The sequence below is a fragment of the Centrocercus urophasianus genome, unplaced genomic scaffold (assembly GCF_019232065.1).
Source record: "Centrocercus urophasianus isolate 14NV4802_14NV808 unplaced genomic scaffold, USGS_Curo_1.0 seq_11, whole genome shotgun sequence".
Classification (NCBI taxonomy): Eukaryota; Metazoa; Chordata; class Aves; order Galliformes; family Phasianidae; genus Centrocercus; species Centrocercus urophasianus.
In genome coordinates this window covers 29,862,970-29,887,232 of record NW_024884253.1, presented here as the reverse complement: position 1 = coordinate 29,887,232, position 24,263 = coordinate 29,862,970, and the positions used below count along the sequence as shown (strand labels likewise).

Sequence of the window (24,263 nt, the reverse complement as noted above, 5' to 3'; positions counted from 1 at the left end):
AATTCATCCCCCGCAAGAGGAAGTAAAGAATACTCTTTCAAACAAAAGCATTACCAGGCTATCAAAATCTTTACAAAGAAAAATAAACTAATCAAGATTGATCTACTAGGGCTCTCAAGTTCCCAAATTCCTAAATGTTAACATTAGGTTATAAAAGGGAAAGAAGTGTAAAATGTAGCCATTACCGTCTTCACAGCACAACTTGAAGTAATATATATCTCAATGCAACATGAGCTGCATGAGCAGCATACTTGATATTTCTATAATCTGTAACTTTTTACATAATTTCACATGCTGCATTTAAAAATAATTGGCTTCTGAAACACTTTAAGACTTATTTTGAAGGAGAAACAGAGATTTATTTATGATCTGATCCTGCAGACCCTTACACATCTGACTGACTTTAGCATATGTAATGTCTCTGTTGACTAAAGATATTCAAATTTAAGCGTGTTCAAGATTGCAAACTCATTTTAAGTTTTCTTTGGGAAGCACTTGAAAAATCGAGCATTTACTGACTGAAGAATTAAACTAGCTGAAAATTACATTTGTAAATGAACGTTACAAGAATATGCTTTGCACATTATTTAAAAGACTAACCTTTATCTACATTTCCTTCTTCTTTCTAAGTGATGATGTGCTATTACATATGTCCAAAGGAATATCAGAATGTTGCACTGTCACACCATTTTCCACCCAAATCATGCTAAAATCAGCAATATAATAAGTTGTCCTGTTTTGTGAATTTCTGTGCCTCTAATAACAGCAGAAAGAAAAAAAAAAGAATATAAGGAAACAAGGAATAGGAATACAAGGAAACAGGTTCTCATCCTGAATAACTGTGACAAGATCGGGAATCTGCCTATTACTGAGCAGTAAGATTTAGACTACTATACTTGTATCATATAATTAAATAAAACCTTCACGCAATTTTCCTTGGGTAGAAGAAGGAGAGAAGGAAGAAGTACATTTGACAAATGCTAGTCACATCACTTAATGCATGTCTGGAAAGACCTTAGAAGGCGTATCTATTTGAAAATAACTAAATAAATTCAAAATTCACACTGGTTTGTTGCAAGAGATCACAGTTTTTATTTTAAACTAGGAGTGTGCTGTTTTGCTCTAAGCTAAAATAGTCTGCATAAGCCACCTTCAAAACACACAGTGAAAATGTGCTCTTTAGATATACAAGACGAAACTGAAGTTGAACCAAGTACAAATTAAAAATTTACATCCAGAGTGAACAAAGTTAGAGTTTGGACAGGTGGGAGGAAAAAAAATAAAGTCTATTCCAATGAGGTGCTTTTTATCTTGTGCATAACGTACACATTTTTATTTTCTCTTCATTTACACCATTTACCCTACGGACACTGTTGCAATAGTACCACACAAGTTGGTTGATACATCAGTTTAAACAAGCCACATTCCTTACTGCTGCCATTTGCACGGGCATCGGGGTAAAAACCAAGTTCTCGGACTCAAAAAGCTCCCAAGCACCCTCTCAGAGCTGTTTACAGCAGCCTTTCCACCTTAACATTTCTGAGATACACACACAGCTCTCCTGACACATGGAAAAGAGTGCAAATTGCCTGAGTATTCAGCATCGTAAAACACAGTCGCTGATATAAAAGCTGAAAATGTGCATACCAGCTTTTTATTGTGCGTTTACAGCCCCATTCAAGTTTATGAATAAAGTTTCATTAAGAGTTGAATTATTACGTATCAGGTACGCTGGCACTCCATTAACACGAAACCAAAAGCCGGAACCAACTGCATTTCTACTCGCTGCTCACCATCGGATTTCTCCACATACATCTGCAATTTTCAAAAATTCCTCCCACTTCCACAACAACCTTCTGCTAATTTTCTTCGATTTTCTGCTCCACTAACTTAAAAGTCATTTCCTTAAGAAAACAGATGACAGACAACTTGAGTGACTGATGATATTGTGCCATCACTTTGTTTTTCTCTGAGGCCTTGGTTTAAGAGGATGGATGTTAGTGTAAATGACAGAAAGGGGAGCTTCGCATAGGATTTCACTTCTGTTCAAAGACAAGCTAATGCAACCTCACTGAGGTGCAATCAACTTGACAAATGGATGCTGTGCAGCCCTGTGCCTCCCACTGAAACCCGAGAGTCTGATTTACACAATATTCCCCCTGTAAACTGAAGGAAGACCAAATTCCAATCAGACTTAACGCTGCTTGGCTGTATAATGGGTTGATCAGATAATTCGTCCCATATAATGAAATCTGATAATAGTGGGAAAAAACACATCAGAGAGAATGGAATACATTAATGAACTTGTAAAAATACACTTAAGTCTTAACAGATTTAATAAACAGAAGAGAAACAGCTCAAACCGGGAGTCTTCATATGTGGTCAGCAGTTCTCGGGTTTAACAATGAAGCTGACCGAAAATACAGAGTTTCTATTTACAATTGACTACATTCACCACACCTTTTTTCAGATGGCCAGGAAAAGGAAAAAAAAAAAAAAAAAAAAGCATTTAAATATCAAAGTGAGCTTTGTAATATGTTTACATGTCTTGCCTTGTTCTGCTTCCCCCTCAAACTAAACTAATTCTATGATACAAGCTGTTTTCTCAGGGAAATGTGAGTCAGATAGAAATGTTTTCCTACCCAAGAAACAGCGTTTCATTTACTAACTGGAAAAAATAGGAAACATTTGCTTTCAGACTTTTAAGATTTTTGAGGGGTTGAAAAACAAAGACAATTCTGTTTCAAAACACTTTTTGCACAAGTTTGATGGTTGGCACAGAAGTTAACTGAATGTTGACGTTGGAAAAATGTCACAGAGATGTCTATTAAAGCCAGTATTTTTTGTGTCTCACAATAAACTACTCAGATTGTCATGTTTTCTGCAAATAAACATTCTGCCTTAGCAACTACAATCGCCATCAGAAGCCGTTCTCACACATATGTGAGCTAAGTAGTGCCGAATTTTTAGGGTTTTATTTACTTTGCTGTTGTCACAAATAAAAGAAAAAGAAAAAGAAAAAAAAAAAGAACTTATACAAACATCTCATGCTGAAGTGAATGGATTTCAACAGCTGCTGATTTGGTGACATGGAGAACCCCGGTGGAGATGTCCCGCTGAATTAACGTCTTGGAAATGTTAAAAAGAAACTTCAAACAGCCCTTGTTTAGCAGGCGGTCGAAGCTCACTCTCTGTGGGGATCATGTGAAGACTAGCAGAGCAGTCACTCAGTCATGTATCAGCCTTGTCAATAGTTGCCTATTTTCTCAACAGGTGTCTCAATCATACGCCATAATCCTTTCCCCCCATAGGCTTCTATTTAACAGAAATCACTATCACACATGACACTGTTTTCACTTAATGAGATGTATATTGATTTCTTCATAACTAATTCCTTCCTACCATCTCAGCCGAGTTTCAGTATGAACACTTCTCTCTCACCCCTCTGGACCAGCAGGGAAAGTGTGAGAACTGCAGCACAGGAGTGAGGACGCATTTAATCCTTTGTTATTGCAGCAGATAAGTACAGCAAACAGCAAATGATCACTCTCTGTTCCGTCAGATAACTATGAAACCAAGCTGCTATGCTGAGGTATGCATCACTATGCAGCAGTCGCCTGGTGCTAGGACAACAAAAAGCATCAGTGACATAAAAGACCTCTCCGTAGGTAAAAATGTATGGAAATTGTCTGTGGTAACCAAGATTTAAATAAATGCTTAAATAAAAATCCAGGTAGCCATTTTAAAAATATCTTTTTCCTACTTAATGTACAACCGCGAGCTTTTACAGCATTTTGTTTTGTAAATTCAATTCCTTCTTTATATTTTGAAAATCTCATTTATTTTAGAAGTCACATACATATAACCAGAGAAGTAAATTACGTTAAGGGTAACAGCTATCAGAAGCCAGACAAAGGATGAGAATTCACAGAAAACCGTAAATTCCATATGGCTTTTAGCCTATAACAAAGTGCATATCAGTAAGCTTAAAGCTATGCTTTTTGAGCTGTGTCAGTTTTAAGCAACACAAAAACCTTCTAACAAATGTTACAACATTTTTTTCAGACAAAAAGCAACAAGCCAGTAAATATTCTACAGCACTTCCTAAATTTGCACAAATCAGATCTCTTACAATGTGAATTAGAAACAAATATGTATCACCAAACTACTCTGGGCTTCTTGCTAATTATGTTTATGAATATTACCCATATTTACATCAAATACGGACAATCTGATATACCCTTTTTCTTCTCAAGCCAGCCTCTTCCTTGATCGATGAAAGAAATACACTTGTAAAATAAAGTAGGCAGGTTAGGAGCGGCATGTTTCACTTTCATAGTAACAGCTCTTGCAGAAACCACAGCTTCTGCATGAATCACAAATTAGACATAAAAAGAGATTTGCTGCAAAATCTATCAGCTTTGCTGATGCTTTTTCAGTGTTTTCAGATCATAAGCCTCTTTCTATCAGGCATAATAAACAAGTTCCCTAAGGACTTTTAACTCTCAAAACATAGCATACAATTTAATAATTTCCAAATACCTTTGAAATTCATGTCAACTGAAGTTAGAAAGGAAAACTGGTGTGGTTTGATCATTCCAGCTGTATGTCAAAATTCTTCCACATTGTTGGATAACATGAAAGCGCAGCACCAGTTCCTGTCACCCTCAATTTAAAAACTTTTGATATACTACCTCTGAGCATGGAGTTGTTTAAGTACTATCTCTAACATCAGTAAACTGCATGTGCCACCTGCACTGTGACTTGAATTACTGAAACACAACACTATACAATTAAAGTGAACATCTCGGATTTCAGCAGAAAAAACATCGCACTGAAGAAATTTATATAAAAAGAAAATATTTTAAACATATTTCAAATGTGAAATATAATTTGATTGCGTATCTGATGTATACACAGATTAGTAATTTATACGAGATACACCATAGTGACAAGCTGTTTTAAGTACTTTGATAGATGCATATAATGCAGGCCAGATCTTGAAAATCCTACATAACAGAGTGACTTTATGTACAAGTAATCCCTCTGAGTTAATTTTAACTTCTTGCATAAGTGCTCTGCAATCAGACATTTTAAGTTTTTGTAACCTCGATGAGAATAAACATACATACGTTACTTCCTACATTGCACAGACAGCTGGTGAATACATTTTCTGCTCTAAGACAATGGGTAAGAACTTTGTCCTAATCAGAGATTTAATTTTATTTCATTTAAGACTGTAGAAGTGTTTTGAAATAAGACTGGGTTAATAACTGACTTCACCAGGACTGCTTAGAGGTCTGCCACTTCCTGTGTGTTTGTAGACAGAAGACTTGCATTTTTACGGTTTATTTGGTCTGTAATGCTTGACACTATGTAAGGATATTAGGCAGAGAACATGTCAGACAATTATTTAAAGAACACAGATACACCCTCAGCAAATGCACGCTTTAACGACATTTGCTTATGAACCTCCCTGGGCACTGATTGATTGATTCTGAATAGGAGCCCAGCCTCACACAGTTCACATTCATCAAAAGCATCCTAATCATACCAGCATATTAACATTTTGAACTTTACTGCCAGCACTCAAGGAATGCAACTCATGAAATAATGAAATTTAGGGTAAATTGAATCTTGTTTGCCATATATAAAGACCTACTTTCAACACATGCGATACATTCTTGCTGCATTCTCAGCTTTCTTCCCAGCACAGACTATGAATTAATAGAAAGGCAGCTATTTTGGAGTGTACCTGTAATGCTGAGATACAAGCATTATAAAATTTTTCAACAGGTAATCACCAATGGTACAGACTGCATCTCACTCAGATACAGCTCATTTATTCCCAAAAAAAACCCAAAAAACAGTAGAATAATAGATGGAAAAAACTGCACAAGCCAAAGAAGTGTAATGGCTACAACAGCAATCGAGACCCTTAGACACGCAGTTAGAACAATATCAAGAAAAGGAAAGTGTATTACCAATACAGACAGCGTTATATTCCAGAACTTGGCCGTGTTAAGCTTTAAGCTTCCAAGTTTAAGTGATTGACAGATTTGAATATTCTGAACAAGCATTGGTAGAAGGTGAGTATGTACAAGCTTCTTTGTATTATGAGACTAAAGAAACTTCAGTTATTCTGCTCGTGAGAGAAGGTAATCTCACAATGTACTGGCTTCACCTACGTTGAGAGATCTTCAGAGAAAGGTGCCAAAGGTAACACAGTTCAAAACAAGATCTCGTAAGAGGTTGATCAGACAAGCAGAAAGGTGCACATCTCCTGTCAGTGTACAGAGAGAAGTGGTATTGAGCCCTCACTTTCTTCTGCCATACAAGGAATGTAAGGGAAACTTTAGCTGCAAAATACAAAACTTTGAAACAGCAACAGGAGGGTTAGGGAGAATCTCCATCCCTTGTTGGACGCTGAGGGCAACTTGGTGACCAAGGGTCAGGATAAGGTTGAGGTACTTAATGCCTTCTTTGCCTCAGTCTTTAATAGTAAGACTTCTTACTCTCTGAAGTTCCCTGTGTTCCCTTGAACACAGCCCCCTGTGCTGGTAGATAGGGATGGGAAACAGAATAAGCCCTGCATAATCCAGGATGAGATAGTTTTGGACCTGCTCTGAAAGTTGGATGCTCACAAGTCCATGTGGCTGGACGGATTGCATCCTAGAGTGCTGAGGGAGTTGGTGGATATGGTTGCCAAGCCACTCTCCATCATTCTTCTGGCTAAATGGGGATGTCCCAAAGGACTACAGATTGGCAAAAAAAAAAAAAAAAAAAAAAAACGCCCATCTTCAAAAAGGGCCAGAAAGATGATACTGGTAGCTGCAGACCTATCAGTCTCACCTTGGTGCCCGGGAGGGTTATGGAATGGATAATCTCAGAAGCCATCATTGATCAATTAATGGTCAACCACGGGATCAGGCCCAGTCAGCATGGATTTCTGAACGGTAGATCCTGCCTGACAAACCTGATTTCATTCTATGACAAGGTGACCTGCTTAGTGGATGAAGGTAAGGCTGTTGATGTGGTCTACCTGGACTTCCGTAAGGTCTTTGACACTGTCCCCTACAACATTCTTGTGGAGAAGCTGGCTGTCCAAGGTTTGGATGGATGTATGCTCCATTGGGTGAAACACTGGCTGGATGGCCGGACCCAAAGAGTTGTGGTCAGTGCAGTTAAATCCAGTTGGCAGCTGGTCATGAGTGGTGTCCCACAGGACTTGGTATTGCGGTCACTTCTATTTAACATCTTTATTAATGATCTTGATGAGGGGATTGAGTGCACCCTCAGAAAGTTCGCAGATGACACCAAGTTGGGAGGGAGTGTTGATCTGCCTGAGGGGAGAAGAGCACTACAGAGGGACCTGGATAGACTGGATTGATGGCCAAACTGCATTTTGGTCACAACAACTCCAGGCAACCCTACAGGCTGGAGGAAAAGTGGCTGGAAAGCTGCCTCATGGCAGGGGACCTTGGTGTACTGATGGACAGTCGGCTGAATATGAGCCAGCAGTGTGCCCAGGTGGCCAAGAAGGCCAATGGCATCCTGGCTTGTATCAGGAATGGTGTGGTGAGCAGGACTAGGGAAGTCATCCTGCCCCTGTACTCAGCTCTGGTGAGGCATCACCTCAAGTACTGTGTTCAGTTTGGGGCACCTCAGTACAGAAGGGACACTGAGGTGCTGGAGCAGGTCCAAAGAAGGGCAACAAGGCTTGTGAAGGGTTTGGAGAATATGGCCTATGAGGAGAGACTGAAGGAACTGGGGCTGTTCAGTCTGGGGAAAAGGAGGCTGAGGGGAGACCTTACTGCTCTCTTCCAATACCTGAAATGTGCTTACAGTGAGAGCGGGGTTGGTCTCTTCTCATTGGTGACAGGTGACAGGATGAGGGGAAATGGCCTCAAGTTGCACCAGGGTAAGGTTAGGTTGAATATCAGGAAACAATTCTTTACAGAAAGGGTTGTTGAGCACTGGAATAGGCTCCCCATGGAGATAGTTGAGTCACCATCCCTGGATGTGTTTAAAAACCATTTGGATGTGGTGCTCATGATTTAGTGGAGGGTTGTTTGTTAGGGTAGTATGGTTAGGTTACGGTTGGACTCGATGATCTTAAGGTCTTTTCCAACCTGAGTGATTCTATGATTCTGTGATTCTATAAATGTCTTCTTCCATCAAAACACTGGAATACTTGCACAGTCTGCTTCAACACCTGAAAGGACTTTTCTGGCTTCTTTGCGCAATAGAAGCTAGAGGACATCCCTGATTATACCTATCTTTGCTGAAAAATTGGCTTGCTTACCTTCTAATTCCTCCTTGAGCACAAGAACGTGATCAGGAACGCACAAGTTCATACCAAGCACCCCAGAGGGTCATTTGATAAAGACCATCCCCAACAATATTGCACTCCTGCTCAAAATGTCAGTGACATATACCTCCCTGATATTCTGAGCAGCTCCCTCTCCTTCAATTGTGAATTTGTATCCTGGAATGATATTTTAGAAAGGAGGCCTAGGAGAGAAGAGGCACTACCTAAAGGGAGGTCTAAAAGACAATGTGACTCTTCAAGACACAGCCCAGCACATATATCCATACTGAGGACAAGGGTTGTGATTTGTGTGGCAACAGCCATACAAACTCCAGTCACAATAACTTGTTTAAGAAAATAGAACAAAAAGGGGCCCAAAATACAAATCGTTAATTATACCATAGAAATTATTGATATGGCTAGAAACTTCAGTTTTTATGCAGTTTGGAGATTAAAAACTAACCGTAAGAACATCAGTGATACTGCTTGAGATGCTGTTTTATTCTCATGCACTTAGACAAGATCTTAGCCAAAACAGTGTCTGAATACTAAACCCAGGCAAATCAGCTACAGTGGGTATTTTACTTCAGATCAACTTCCGTTCACATCAGATGAACTTTCATTTCTGACTGTATGTACACTTGCACAGACCAATCATCAGGTAACCTTAATGGGACAACACATATGCAGACCTATAAAAATAGAAAATGTGTATGGGATCAGGACGCTTGGACAACAAAATAAAAAAAATCAGATTTTCTTATCGACCCAGCAGTGTGGCTACTCATCTGGTATCTTATAAAAAGAGAATGGGTAAAGCTCCTGCAAATGACAAAGCACAAAGCCTTTTAAAAGCCGCGGATGCTCTTTGCTTCTGGCTACCACAGGTTAAGGTATCTCTAGTCAGAAGTCCAGAAGTAGAGGGTATATCCAGAATGCCACCTTCAGTTTTCCTGTTGGGGCTTTGATTTGCAGATCAAATCAAAGATCTCCCATATTATTTTTGAAGCTTCAAGATTTACTTCAAACTTTACTACAACTATCCAGATACCATGAGTGCCAATGTCCTGTTAAACACGGCACTGTCTATTCAGCTGCTGATGGAACACATCTTGCCTTAATACCTCAGCAAGTGACAGCCCCAGAAATAATGTCTGGTAGGCTGTTACATATATTACTATTTAACACATTGTCATACCTTCTTTCATTAAAGAAGTCTTTTCAGCAAATGAAATGTTCATTTATTTTCAATCCTGCATTTTACGTTAAAATGCTACCAATTTTTCTTTGATCAAAAGTCTTTGTCTCATCTAATTTTTGTCCACAGTCTTGTTTACTGAAGCCACCAGTTTACTCCTTATTATTTTTCTTACTGTTTAGTCATAATCAGATACAAGATGTTCCTTAAGGTGTTTCCTAATTTTATCAAATACCATAATTTTTCCAACCAGTTCCGGTACCGTATCTTCATTTCATTGTTCATTTTGTCACACTTCCAAGTCTTACTATAACTCAGAGCTTGCTATACTGCTGTATGCTCTACAGGTTGTTTAAACATGAAGTGCTCTTGGCTTGTTATCCTAAAAAGCATATCATGTACACAGAAAATAAGTTGTTTCTGAAGTTAAGATTTGCTTTGTTCCTCTTCCTATCAATGATGTTTGTTGATGTAGCAAATAACTGTGACAACTATATTTGGCCATTGACTGTAACGCAAGTTATTTTGTTTCTTTGATAGGTAAATAAAATACTGCTGTCTTTCAGAATCATTGTAAGACGGAGGACATATGCCTAAACATATTAAAATCTAGATTCATAAGGCAGATACAGCGTGAGCAGTAAAGCAACCATTCTGCTAGCTGAAAAACTAAGATGTAACATATTGAAATGGAATCCGTTGAGGGCAAGGAATGGACTTTCATTGCTGTGCTGCTCAGCTGCTTCTTCAAGAAGCTTCTCTGGTGCTAAAAATGTGTTCATGCACTTCCCTCAAAAGTAAAAGTTACTTTCACAGAGCCGCTCCAGCCATGTTAAAGCTGTCAGCTTTTACTTTTTCCCCTTTCATTATATCTCTGTTAAAGTATTTGACAAAGAACAAATCTGAGTCCAAATTGCAGAGATTCTTTAAAATTGTAAATTACGTCCCTTACTAAATACTGGTCTTATACCATTTAACCCTCAGAACAGAGGAGAGACTCACAGATATCAGAAATAGGAAGGATGCAGCGAAAATCTTATTTTTCAATATGCTATATGTACCACTTTTACTGCAATTAAAAGCCACAGCTAATCAGAGTCCTTGAGGAAAGAGGATGAATTTTGACACTTTCTGCCTACATTTGGCTCAGGTGTTACTCTGCCTAAATGGAAAAATGCTTAAGTTAAAAAGTATAACTTCCCATTTTAAATGAAAATACATATTGTCCCAAACACAATTTCCTTACACTCTACTAAACACAGACAGGGATGGCTAAAGGCTACAAAATCTTTAGGTTCTCCACTGATGCATTAACTAAACAAAAAAGACAACCTTACTTGTTTCAGAAAGCTTTATTAGAATAGGAATCTTTGAAGACAAACACAAAAGATTCTAACATGTTTAGATTTTATAATGTAAACAACTAATTTAATGCATCACTAGCAATATACAATAGTCGCCATCTTGCAACATGAATGCAAGTAAGAAACTGATGTAATCCGTGAGATATTTCAAAATAATTAATTTGAGAATTAAAAAAAAAAAAAAAAAAAAAAAATTATTGTGTAAACTCTCCCTGTTTGCCTTTTTTAAAAGGATCAGAAAACCAGAGCAGTGGAACCTTTGCTAAATGAAGGTAACAAGCAATCATTTGAACTGGCCTCTAAATTAAGAATGTGTAATTGCTTGAGAAAAGCTATTTGATCAAAAATGTTTCCAGTGTTACGTATCAGAAGAGTTCAAAAATAATGCCACAAGATCCATTTCATTTACATGAGGGCCAAAAACCTTTCAACTTTTTGCAGGTTTTCTCAAGGTAGTTTGACATGTCTGCACTGTTGTGTAATATTTCCCAGCATGTTAGACTTCTGTGCTGGTATTTTTGTTCTGTAAGGGCAAATCAGGCTTTAAACATTCTGGGGTCAAGCCAACATTTGATTCCTTCTTTTCCCTTCCTCAACTCCCTCTAAAACCTGTGTCTCCTTGCTTAACTATTATGCAGAAATTAGAAAATTATACCAAATGCTCCTTTGTATTTTTTTTCCCCCTCCTCTATTATTTTCCTTATAAGGACGGACATGCATAAGAGGACTGAAACAAAGTTCTCACACACTGATCCCTGTTTAATTTTGATTTTGAAAGAATGATCCTGTTCTCCAGCACACTCCAAAATCCAGCCCTAGATCCTGCACCGATAAACTGAGGCACACTATGAAGGCTCACGTGCATGAGCAAAGCCTCATACAGGTCCTGCTGTCCCACGAAATGAATGACAGTGTATCAGTGCAACACTTTACATCAGTGACAATGGGGTACTGAATCAAATACAACAGCATGGAAATCTCCTCAATTCATAATTTCACACAGCATGCTCTGCTGGAAAAAAATTACCGCCATTATTTACAACAACGCTGAAGTATGAAATACTCAGGGAGTAGTCTGAAATAGGACTGGCTTGCTGAATAGCCTGGCATTTTGAAGTCATGGTTGAGCAGGCCTTTTATGATCTCAGAAAGCAGCTGGAATCTTTAAGCTGCTGGGAGGAGACGTGTATCAGTAATAGGTGTGCTTTTCATGTGAATAGTTGAGGCGTGACAGGTGCAGGGACTGGGACTGCTTGCAGCACCAGTGCCAGCAGCACACACAATCCTGCCTTCAGCACCCGTCTTAGAGCAACGCTGACAGTGTAACAGATTTAGCAATAAATATGTGCCAAGATGTCCCCTATAAATCCATGCAACTCGGTTTTAAACTTCCTGACACAAATGCGACGCTTTTTTATACTGTTGAGGAAAGGAAGCTTTCAATTTGTCTGCAGGTTATGCTCAGAGGAATTACAGAAGGGAGGCTTCCTGGGTGCTGCTGGGAGCTGCAGAGACCAGCTGAATGTGTCTTACTACCTGAAATTGTCTTTGCAGACAATCTGGCAGCCAAGTGACCCATGTGGGAACTACCACCCATTTTTAGCAGTGGCATGGAGGTTTGGCAATGCCGCCACCAGCTGGATGTGTGCTGCTCTCCGGGCCTTGCCTGGGGGCAAGCACGTGCTGTCCTAAAAATACATACACTGGAGAAAGCAGTGTTGCCTTGACCAAATCTGCTCCCAGTCTTGGGATGTTATCTGTTATGCTTTCTTAGCTTTGGCCATTTCTGGCTAAAACAAAAGTGCAAGATCATAGAATCACAGAATCATAGAATGGCCTGGGTTGAAAAGGCCCATAATGATCATCTAGTTTCAATCCCCCTGCTACATGCAGGGTCTCCAAACACTAGACCAGGCTGCCCAGAACCACATCCAGCCTGGCGTTGAATGCCTCCAGGGGTGGGGCATCCACAACCTCCTTGGACAACCTGATTCGCCCAATAGCCAACAGGGAAGGACTTTGATTTACAGAATCTGAATCCTTCTCAGTTTACAGAATAGCTGCTCTCTTGTAGGGTATATGAAATGAGATTCATTTTCTTCAGCTCACGCAGCCCTGCTGAGTATTCTGTTTAAACAGTGAAAGAAGAGATGGCCATGCCAAGGTTACTGCTTCACATGCCTGTGACTACCCAACTCTCCTGCCATTTAGCATGAGGTGGCAACATGGATAGAGTAAGATTTACATCATCTGCATCTTGCGTGAGTGCATGAACATCAGAGCCAGTAGGCAAAATAATTCATCATCTTTCCCACAATTTTTGTAAATCTCAGCCAATTTTCTAGTTTCACTACAAAAGCCCATGTACAAAATGAGTTATTGTTCTTGGCGGGGATAATTTTCTTCTTTATTTTGGACCAATTTGAACTATTTTTTGAGGGGATGAAGGATGAGACAGGAGATTTTGGACTGTAAAATCAATTATTTGTACAGCCGTAAGGATCTGTGAAAAACTAGGTCTCCCAGTCTCTTTAATGATGGGAAAGAGAAAGAGTGGATATAAAGAAATACGTATGAAATGTAAAGTTTAACTTAAGAGTTCACTGTTTTGGTTTTGCTCGATATCTCCTTTTTAGTGTTTATTATCTCTAGCACTGGATCCTTGAGAGAGTAAATTACTTGGAAGCACTCTTACACTTAGCATATGTGAAGGATCTCGCTGGAATGAGACATATCAATATTGGAATTCAGGCAGTCTGTAATGCTACAAGATGGAGAAAATGAGTACATGAGAAGCTTCTGGGGATGCAGGAGCTCCTGCATTAAATGAGTATGCCACACATTTGACGCTTCAGAGAAGGCCAGACAGTGACTCCTTTCTTCCTGTCTCAAACAGGTGAATGTTCTCACTGTGTGACTCCACATTACAAAAACTGTGCACGAAATGAATTTGGGAGTCAAAAGAAAACTGTTATGTTAGCGGGGCTCTACTAAAGAATGGAAACACCTTTTTCCCTGGATCTGTCTGACAACTTCTCTCTATAATCAGGGCAGTGACTGCAACAGTAGAAAAAAGTTAAATCATTTTCTCAGGTAAATCATTAGTAATCAAGATGGGAAAATCTTCAGCTCTTTCTCTTCGAGGCATTTCTGTTCAAGAATACAAAAAACTGTTCAAGGAAGTAAGCAAGATGCTGTTGCACAACTTTGTAGGAATTGAATTTAATCTTGGTGCTTCTAAACAAAACTCCCAAACTTCCACGTGCTCTGCAGAGATCCGGATCTTTCATGCACCAGTTCACACCCCAAGATGCATAGCTAGGAGAGTAACTTCAGAACTGAACTTCAAACGGGACAGGAGCTTGCCACAATCTGCACAAAGCATGTATGCATGACTACTTTGACGCTCTTCCCAGTACTTGACTATTCCTTTGTTCTCCCAGTAATCCTATCCCTGCCCAAAATATAAACAAGTTTGTCTAAAAGACTGAGAAAAGTGCTTTAGCACTACAGACATGGGCCAAACTACATACAGATGAGTGCTTAAGCTCTGTAGACACAGATAACAAGAGTTGGCTGTGGGAAGGTGGTGCTGGAAAAGAGTCTAAGTTCACAGAAGTTACACTAGCCCACCACCAGGCTGGTTACAGAATGTAGGCCTATCTTAAACAGAAAAAGGAAGAGTTTTTAAAACTCTGAGCAGACAGTCCCTTACTGTACCACTGGGACCAAATGAAACCAGTGACAGAAGGGAGTGGTCTGTTTTGCTGTCCTGATGTCTTTCACAGTATATAAGCATGACTATTCCCCCACAATTATTTATAAAACCCAACCTCCTCCATTTCTCTATTGTCAGAAGATTAATTATGACATCCTGGCCTCTTTGAAATGAAGGGGTATAGGATGTCACATTCAGTTCCTGGTTGCACTGTGTAGGTCCAGTTGTATGATGACTACTCAGACAAAAAGCTCAGAAACTCTGTAGCACTTGAATGCATAATGCCAGCCATGTCATGTTATTTAAACAGTGGAGTGAGAAAGCTAGGTGGCAAACACAATTTTGGCAAAAGCACAATTCTTCAGATGCAACATGTGTAAACCATTATTTTGTCTTGTAGAAGTATTAAGGAAATGCATGATGAAATGCCAATTATATAATTAGTGTGGTAAGCAATTTATTTGAACGACAAGTGATTAAAAACATATCAGCAAACAGATATGGCATTACTTTGATTAGAGTGTGAAAAATAACTCAGAAAGTACAGTGTAAGCAATAAAGTAGTGTGTATATTTTCCTAGTACCAGTCTAAAATGGAAGTGCCTTTAAAATAGGCAACTGCATTTTGACTGAGCGTTAGCTTTAATTCAATGTCTTGGAAAACTTTACCAGACATAGAAACTGAAACAAATATAGCTATTAGACAAAAAATGCTGCTCATTAGAGGCCAAGATGAAAGATGAGACCTTGTCAATCCCAACTGCAAGACAAGCTTCTAGAGGAGTCCACTTTCACTTCATCTCTGTCACCAACTTTTGCCTAGTGGGACTCTGTCTATTCATTTTTAACTACTGAGTAGAAGAACCTACCCCTGTTGTCTTCCTGCTGGTTGCTCCTGCCAAGGAAAAAGCCGTTAGATTTCTTGATACTGCAAATGGGCTGAATATCCTGCTGCAGTGTGAAAAGCAGAAAACAGACACTTTCAGCTTTCCCAAGTTTCTCCTGTACCTTTATCTTCTTGCCTTCCCTAACATCAATAGCAGCAGCAAAAAAAATCAAGATTTTTTATTTCACAATTGGCCTGATGAGCCTAAAGTAATAGTAAAACAAAATAAACTAGAAACACATTACAAAGGACAGCAAGCAGCTGGTCCTTGGAAAGCTGGTTCATTGCATGTTGTTAATGCTTTTCTTTTCATTTCCACATGTTGCACTGAACTGAAAGCCCACTTAGGTATTTTAATACAAGCAACAACTAAGGGTGCACATCCAAAGCAGTTAGAATTCTCTAGGTTATGAGCTTGAGGTTAGAGATGCTATGATCCTGCTCTTTCTCCTTCTGTTTGCAATCCTGTTCTCTCCTTTATGGTACTGAACAGGGAACAGGTTCAAAGATGCTAAATAAGCCAAACTTTTATACAATAAAATCAACTTTCTACAGGGTTAATTTTTGCCATGCCATCTTCAAGTGACATTTTATGAGATAGGAAGTTGATCAACCGGCTGGCTGCTGTGAATAGTGCATGCCACCCATTCCATCTTACTTGTCATATCTGGTATGTCCTGATATCTCCCTCATTTTGGCTCTAGTACTCCTCTCACTCTCAGTGGGCCAGTTCAACTCAGCAGGCTAAAAACTTGAGTTAATTTTTTACCAGCTCAGTGGTTTAGGAAGCAGAAGAATCAACAGCCAGGGCTAGAGAGGAAGTCAAGGGAAGGAAACAGCCATGGTGAAGACTCCCAGATACTCCAAGTGGAGTGGAGATACTCAAAGACTGACTGGACATGGGCTTGGGCATCCCGCTCTGGGTATCCCTGTTTGAGCATAATTTGGATCAGTTGGACGTGGAGGGCCCTGTGAGCCTCAGGTATTCTGTGATTCTGTGAACCTCGCTACTGTTGTGAAACTTTATGTATAGTTGTCACATGGATACCTCATGATATTTTTTTTAACAGAGTAGGAAACAGACCCCAAAATACAGGCAGCCGTCATCATTTACATGACAAACATGTAAGATACCCACAGTCTGCAACAGTAGCATTTTATACCCCACTGACATTAAACAAACATACCTACACAGAGCACTGAACATTCTTGTTCTGCATCTTCAGTGAGTGGCATTCACATTAGGATGCTGCTCAAGGAGCCCCAGATGAGAGCACTGAAAGGTCTGGGAGACAGCAGTGTCTTGGTTTACATTTTGTTCCCGTTTGACAGTTAATTAGTAACTCACTTTTGGAAAATGAAAGATTACACATTCTGAGCAAATACAGACATTTGATCTCAGGCTCATCAAGGAAAATTTCAGCTGCTGCCAGGGAAAAGCAAATGTTCTGTCACGTACATCCAGAGTGAGTTAATGTGAAACAGAAGATGAAGGCTACGGAGACAGCGTACTAATGCAGTCGTGCAGTTGTGGGGAGCACAGCAGACAAGGAAGAAAGTACAAAATAGCAGACAACAACCTGGTGAGCCTAACCTAAACCTGCTGGGATGACTCCTGACTGCAGTGTCAGCCTTAAGAGGTGCAAGTTTCCCAACACAATGATAGAGGAGCGAAGCTTGGTGCTATATATCAAAAGCAGTTTATATTTCTGTCACAAGCAAACTGTCTCCTTGAGAGCACCAGGCGCTCAGCTCTAGCCATGCCCTGAAGGTTATGGAGCTGTCAGAGAAATGGCAGCAGCCAGCCAGCTCACACCAGCACAGCAGCAACCTCGGCTGCAGGAGGTGGTTTCACAAGAGCAGGTAGGAGTCCTCGTAGTGAAGGGAATGTGACAGAATCACCCAGCCCTGGAAAAACGACCAGAAGTTTTCCGTGCATCATACTAAATCCTTCTCATTTTATTGAGGAAATCACCCCAGAGAGATGAGCACTGAATTGACAGTAAATAAAGCAGAAATTAGCCGACAATGGAAACATACAATACCAGCTGAAAGAAGAAATACTTGTATTTTTAAAAGAAAACCCTAGCATTTTCTCTTTTTTTTTTTTTTTTTACTATGTCCAGGATAAAAAATGTCTACTCAGAAGTAAATCTGAACACTTAGAAAACACTAATTTCAGTCCAGAATGAAATTCATTTCAAGCAGGAATTAATGCAATATCCAGTAAAACAATCTTTTTTTTTTTCCTTTTCTGATGTGGATGGTTACAGCACTGGATGAATTCCCATCCTCTATATCATCATTGACTGCACCATTAATCTTTTGTGCTTGTTTTTCTCACAGGTTAGTCAGTGACTCCAGCTGATGTAACTTCCCTCGATGATGTTCCTAAGCATGCTCTACAAACTCAGAGCATACAAAATAGAGACATGTGGACCTCCGTATGGATTAAGTTTTAATGTCTCAAGCCTGTAGGCCATCCCCACGGCCTTTTGTCCCCAGAAAACTACTGCCACCTCGCCAGAAGCTGCTCACCTTCAGGTATCACCATAAGGCCTTAACGTTGCCCAGGAACATCTGTTTGCAGATGACAACCAACAGTGACAGTTTCCTACATAGCACGTTTCATTTCATTGTTTGCTGCTGCTGTCTTTCCACCAGCAGTTTTTGAAAGAGCTCCATGCAGCAGCATCCTTTCAGGACAGCCTTCCCATCCATGCTGGGTTGTCTCACCAAGTCTATTTCACCCATAAGTCTTCCACTCCTACTTCTGACCCTGCTTATTTTTTTTCTCCAGTTATATTTATACTAAAATATAAATATGATTATATATAACATTACCAAATTGTTGCCCTAACAAATAAAGTTCTATCTTATGCATTGCAATGTGTAGGAGAATTCAGAAAACATGATCTAACACAAAACTTACGCAATGAATACAATTAAGATGGTATGGATTCAAGATATGACCATAAAAGATAAATTTTCATTCCTTTAACAGCACATGTCATAGAGACTGCTGGCTGAAGCAAAAGTTAGTAACAAATAGGTAGCACTGCCAGTTTCAAAAAACAAGCAAACCTTCAAGACTCCACAATCATGAAGTACTAAAAAAATGAGAGTTAAAAAAAAAATACATTGGTCTTTGAGCTGCTTCTTAAAATCTATGTAGAAAACTGGTAATCTCACAATGAACATCAAATTATCTGGGGGTTAAAAACTCAGCTGTAACAGCAGAGTATTCTATGGCAAGCTTTGAAAATCTCAGGATGGGCTTAACCTGTTTTCTCTATTACCAGGATGGACTTTTTAAAATAATTTCATTTTAAAACAAATGGTCTTACTTTCAATTTGTTTGCTTCTCTACAAGCCTTAAGATTGCACCCAAGATATCCCTTTTTTCAGGATTTTCTTCACAGTTATGGGAAGCACAGGGGTATTTACGTTCCTGAGGTCCCACATTCAGAGATGAAACACTGAGAAAAGCACCAACCATTACAAAGTCACAAAAGACAGTAAATACTAACTGCAAGTTTGCAAAACGGATGTGCAGATATGAAAGCTGTTCAAGATGAAGTTGAAGCATCACTTTTATACTTAAAACTATGTTAATTCTGACTTCTTGTATTCCACAAATCGTCAAATTTAACCTACATATCATTATAACAAGTCCTGTAATTGATACTGAGTGGAGAACATCTCTAGAAACTTGTGCTACTTACTACAAGCTGTGACTATTTTAAGTAAAAGTAGCTTGTAGCTGAGTTCTAGTGAAAACAAAACAAAACAAAACAAAAGCCAACTAAATAATAGTGGTCATTAAGGAAAAAGAAATTTAGAAGGATGCAGTTAGATACTGCACAACAGAATAGAAAAAGAAATAAATCATGAAAAAATATTCTAAAAATCATGACGCTTCTGCTAAGGAAGTAGGCATACATGAATGCAAAACCCAACAAAACAAACTTTGACTTCTACAGTTACACTGTAGAAATGTTGCTCTTTTTTCTTACTGTTTGCCAAAAGAAAAATGAAAAAATAGTGATAGCTTTGAAAATACTGCTACGTAACCAAATGAAATGTGTTCTGTCAGACAGATGTTTGGAATCCACACTCATTAACGTACCAGTATGAACAATTTGTTACAATCTGAAATTGCTCAAATGATGGAGCATTTGGAACAACAACAAAAGAATTACTCCTATCAAACACAGAATCTAAAACAGCCTAAGGAATGAAAAGACAAATTTCCTACCATGAATAGGAAAAGAGCAAGTGACTTTGAAAAGTGCTGTGTCAAGACTTGGTAAATTTGAAACAGCAAAGTAATACACTTACATAGGACTGCAGCAACATTGGGATCTGTTGGGTACAAATCTCCCACTGGATGTGAAAAGTGAGTTTTCTATGCTACAAAAGGCAATTCAGCCTCAAAAGCAGACTATTGGAAACCTGATTTTCTTATTTTTTGCTTCTTTTTTTTTGGTCAAAGTATTTGGTCAGCTGTAGCCTTTTTGCCACAACATAATGACAATTCTGGTATACATTTGTCTTATCAGACACACTCACATAACAGATTCTACTACCTTCTCACACTGAAACAATTCCAGTCTTACTGAGACAGATTTCCACTAAAACAAACCAACCAATCAAACAAACCAACAAAAAACATTAACTGAATTTAGAGAACTGATATTTTACATTTAACATGAGTATAATTATCTTCATAAACACAGAAGGAGACAGATCCTTAAATTAAACTATGCCAGGCCTCACAGCTGCTCACAGCTCACAAATCACACATCTCCACCGAAATTAGAGGCGCCCACGTGAGCAGCCCACCTGAATTACAATACAGTGCAAAATAGATCATGCAGAAATAGCAACTGACTTAAAGGCAGTTTTATAGCAGTATATGGCTACCTTGCATTTATTCCATCTGAAACTTCAAAATGAGGACAACTCAGCTTAACAATGTACAGCAGTTCTGCTTCTTATATTTATAAAAATAAGGGTTCCACATAAGCCTGCTGCAAGTGAAGTCGTAGGAAAAAAAAGTAAAAAGTAAAATCATACCAAATCACATAGAAATTAAAAAGAAATGGGAACTTTTTTATCACTCCATTAGGAGATCAGTTCCATCACTAATTAATTCCAGCGCCTGGCCAACACACTATGTAGGTTCTGTTTGTTTACTAATTAGTACTTTTTCTCTATTTATTTATGTGATGGCAAATAATGCTAACCCAGTCCTGCCATTCCCCATGCCAAACTAAAGCTGTCAGGAGCATCTTCCTTCCCCCAAAAGTGGGCGCCTTTCACATCTAGAAAAGGGATGAGCAGAACTTTGTGCCTCCTGACCAGCATGTGGACCTCTTCTGTGATCCAAGAATTGGCCGTTGGCTTTGTGATGATTATCTTCTACTGCTCCCAGCTCAGATGAAATCCTTGCACAAGTGATGTGGGTTCAGTAATGCAACAACCACCCCATCATGCAATGACAAATCATTTTTCTCTCTTTTTTAAAAGCTATGTGGAAAATTACATAACTAAAAGAAACGATGAAGGAACATTACTTAAACTGCAAGCTGAAGCAAGATTAGGAAATTCTAGCTTCATAATGGCCCAAACAGACTTAATTCTACCCACTGGTGTACAGCCAATAATATAATCTTTAGCTACATTTTTTTAATGCAGTCTCTCTCCTCCCAGAAGCATGTCCTGTTTTTAGCACTGAATGGGTACTCTGGGATCAAACTAATGCTGCGTATAATCTGGAATTTCCTAATATCTAGCTGCTTAACTTTTCAAGCTCAGTAACACTTTTTCATTTAGACTTCTTAAATATATAATTATTTAGATGACTTAAACGTACTTTTTGCTTACAAAGTCTTTTTCTGTTTACATATCATACTCTAGCCTAAATAAATGCTAAGACAAAGGCCAAGCTGGCTGGTAGCCCAGAATGTAGTTGTTAGCAAGTTGACAGGGACCACCTTATACTCATGGAAATGTCTAAATATTGTATTTGAGACATAAGAAAATTTTAAAAGGCGATCTTCACTGAAAGAAAAACTGAGCGGATTTAGAACAGCATAAACAAGTTGCTGGATGAAATGAGGACTCAATGGAATACGTCTGTTGAAGTTGTCTGACTTACCCCAGCTCTCCATTACTGTAAAACATCAAACACTTAAGGACAGGAAGTATCCTCATGTTACCATGTAAATAACTAATGGGCTCAGTTTATGTTAACAACTAACTCAAGGACTTCCAATTAAAACAAAACAAAACAAGGAAAAAAAAAAAAAACAACAAAAAGACAAACCATCAACCTAAAATATGGCTAAGTGTCTGAACTTTTTCCCCAAAGGTAACTAATTCTCATAATTCTTCAGGTGACTTCCCTTTTCTTGCACAGATTCTGATTAAATGTATATGGTAAATGTGAGCATAGCACAATTTAAAGATGGTCTGCAAAGACAAATAAAAATGGTACTTTTCCCAATCTACTAAATATCTAAAAGGTGCAAGGTGCAGTTTAAAATTTTCTTGTACTTTTTTCCTTTTTCCTTTGAAAATTTGTGCAGTATTACCGTCTTATCTTGGTTTTACACATAAGAGCAATGGAGGAGGAAAGGAGTAGAATGGAAGTCCCCCTCAGTTCCCATCGGAAGCAGTAGGGTGATGAGTGACATTTTTTTCTCTTGGCTGTTCGCCCAAAGCTTGAATTAAACATTTTAACAACAGCCAAACAAAATGGGAGTTTCATATAGCCTGACTGAAAATCCCTTTTCCCTCTAAAATGACAGTTTCTTTGTGACAGATGATGGCTAGAGATGACGGCTTCACCTCTTTGTTTTCCCAGCTACTCACAGTCTTTCAGTAAAAATAAGATAGACAAGAAGTGATACATATTTAAAATAAAACAAGACCTTTGCAGAAACCTTACTACAAAAACAAAGCAAGTTCTTCAGGCTTTCCTAATATGTCTTAAGAATCTATAAAAGGGAACATAGTTCTGCCTCCTTTTCAGGAATTCTTTAGAGATTCAGGATTTTACTATGGTGAGATAGGCAAATCCCATTGACAAACATGCCATACAAACACCAAAAGACGTGTCTATGTATAAATTTACTAATGCTGACATTCTGGCCTTACTAGATAGTAATAAAAGTACAGGAGTGTGGGTGAAGGTATTATACCTGGTCATGGCTGGCTTCAATGGAGCTTCCGATACCTTGGAAAGTCATCTGCACAGGAGACAGTGTCAAACAGGTCATACACTCTTTGCCATTTTGTCTATCATTGTAGTGTACCTATAACAGAATAACATACGTAATCTGCTAAACACCAGGTTTGTACAAGGGAGTCATGCTACAATATTGTCCCTTTTCAACAAGTTTGTAAGAAGAATTCCAAACATTTACATTGAATTCATCTTTAATACAAAACAAGGATTGTGTAAAATATTCTAGGTAGTCACATATTGTACTAGGGCCAAATTTTCTAAGTCAACTGTTGGATAATTTATAAATGCTATGTTCTCCAGTCCCTACAGCCCTTTAGACTGAATTCAAGATGTTATACCTACACAATTACAAGAACCTAGTTTCAAGTCACAGTTTCAAAGGTAGATGTCATTTTTAACATTGTGTAGCTTGGTTATAAAACATCCATGTAAGTCATTACACCTCCAAAACCCTGGCAGTAACAGTTTTCATTTTTCAATTGAAATGCCATATCTAATAAAATTCACTAACTTACTTGGCATGGCTACACTCTGTCGTATATTTTAATTTGATTTTGTAATTAAATCAAAATGACAGATAGTATGGTGAAGAATTCGCATTCTTCCTGAGATGTCTAGGCTATCTTTTTCTAAGAGTAACTCGTTCTTTACTAATGTCAAGATGTGCATGTTAAACCTGACTCTTGCATGAAATACAGAGGAAGCTACTGCTTCTACTTGAATTATTTTTCTTGTCTTCAGTCCCCCTTCAGATAGTTCTTAAATCCCCTACAGAAAGGATGGATTTTAATATGTCGAGACAAAATTAAGTTAAATGTTGCCAGCATTTCATTATTAAGAACACGTTGCCACTCATGCTGAATTGCTGAAATATTACAATCTGCTATGTAGCTCCCAGCTTCTAGACAGGCAGATCAAGCACTTTGTTCTACAAGAAAGATGGAATTTGGTTTATGGTGGTAATTTACATTGGCTATGTGACCCCTGTCAGAAATGGAAAGAGAGATCAGCTCTGCTGGAGACAGACCTTTTATGTTAGTATCTATTTACAGCTGTATAGATCTCAGGCAAAGGTTACGTGAGAAAGCCTCACCTTTAAACGTGGGCTACAAAATTATCTTTGAGAACAACTAGGAGCCATGTTGTTCCTGTGGAAATGATTTAGCAACATTGATGATACTGATTCACAAACCATGCATACTGTATTCACTGTGCCTGTATCTTCCCTGCCACAGGTGCAAACTGGGAATCATTCAAGAGAAGCAAAATCAGTGCAAGACTGGTTTAGTGAGAGGAAAACCAAATCGTTGTTGTATTACAGAATTAATTTACTGACAACACATTAAAAAAAAAAAAACAACAAAAAAAAAAAAACAAAAAAAAAACCAAATAATTCAGCTGTGGCCAAAAGTTGGATACAGAATGCAAAGTTCTCGCAGTCAGTATAGAAACACTGATTTCACTCAGGCCTTATTAAAGCTTTCTGGATTATCCCTGTCTCTCCTCCTCTCTCAACCCCCACAGTACGTGC

General features: G+C 38.6%; 1 protein-coding gene and 1 long non-coding RNA gene across 4 annotated transcripts in view; both read right to left on the bottom strand.

The window, feature by feature from the left end:
* The window catches only part of STAU2 (staufen double-stranded RNA binding protein 2), a 166,289-nt gene that overhangs the window by 42,072 nt on the left and 99,954 nt on the right, over positions 1-24,263 (bottom strand). For 2 of the 3 annotated variants that reach the window (XM_042839471.1, XM_042839465.1), the window contains exon 13: positions 22,686-22,799. The exons of the other annotated variant lie outside the window; for it this stretch is intronic. In XM_042839471.1, the coding sequence (XP_042695405.1) occupies positions 22,686-22,799 (114 nt within the window). The remainder of the gene's footprint in view (positions 1-22,685; positions 22,800-24,263) is intronic. 3 annotated transcript variants of the gene reach the window in all.
* LOC122171749 lies at positions 15,029-22,679 on the bottom strand. The gene is made up of 2 exons (XR_006172084.1): positions 16,665-22,679; positions 15,029-15,542 (listed from the first exon to the last, which is right to left on the bottom strand). It is a non-coding gene; the product is annotated as an uncharacterized LOC122171749 (long non-coding RNA).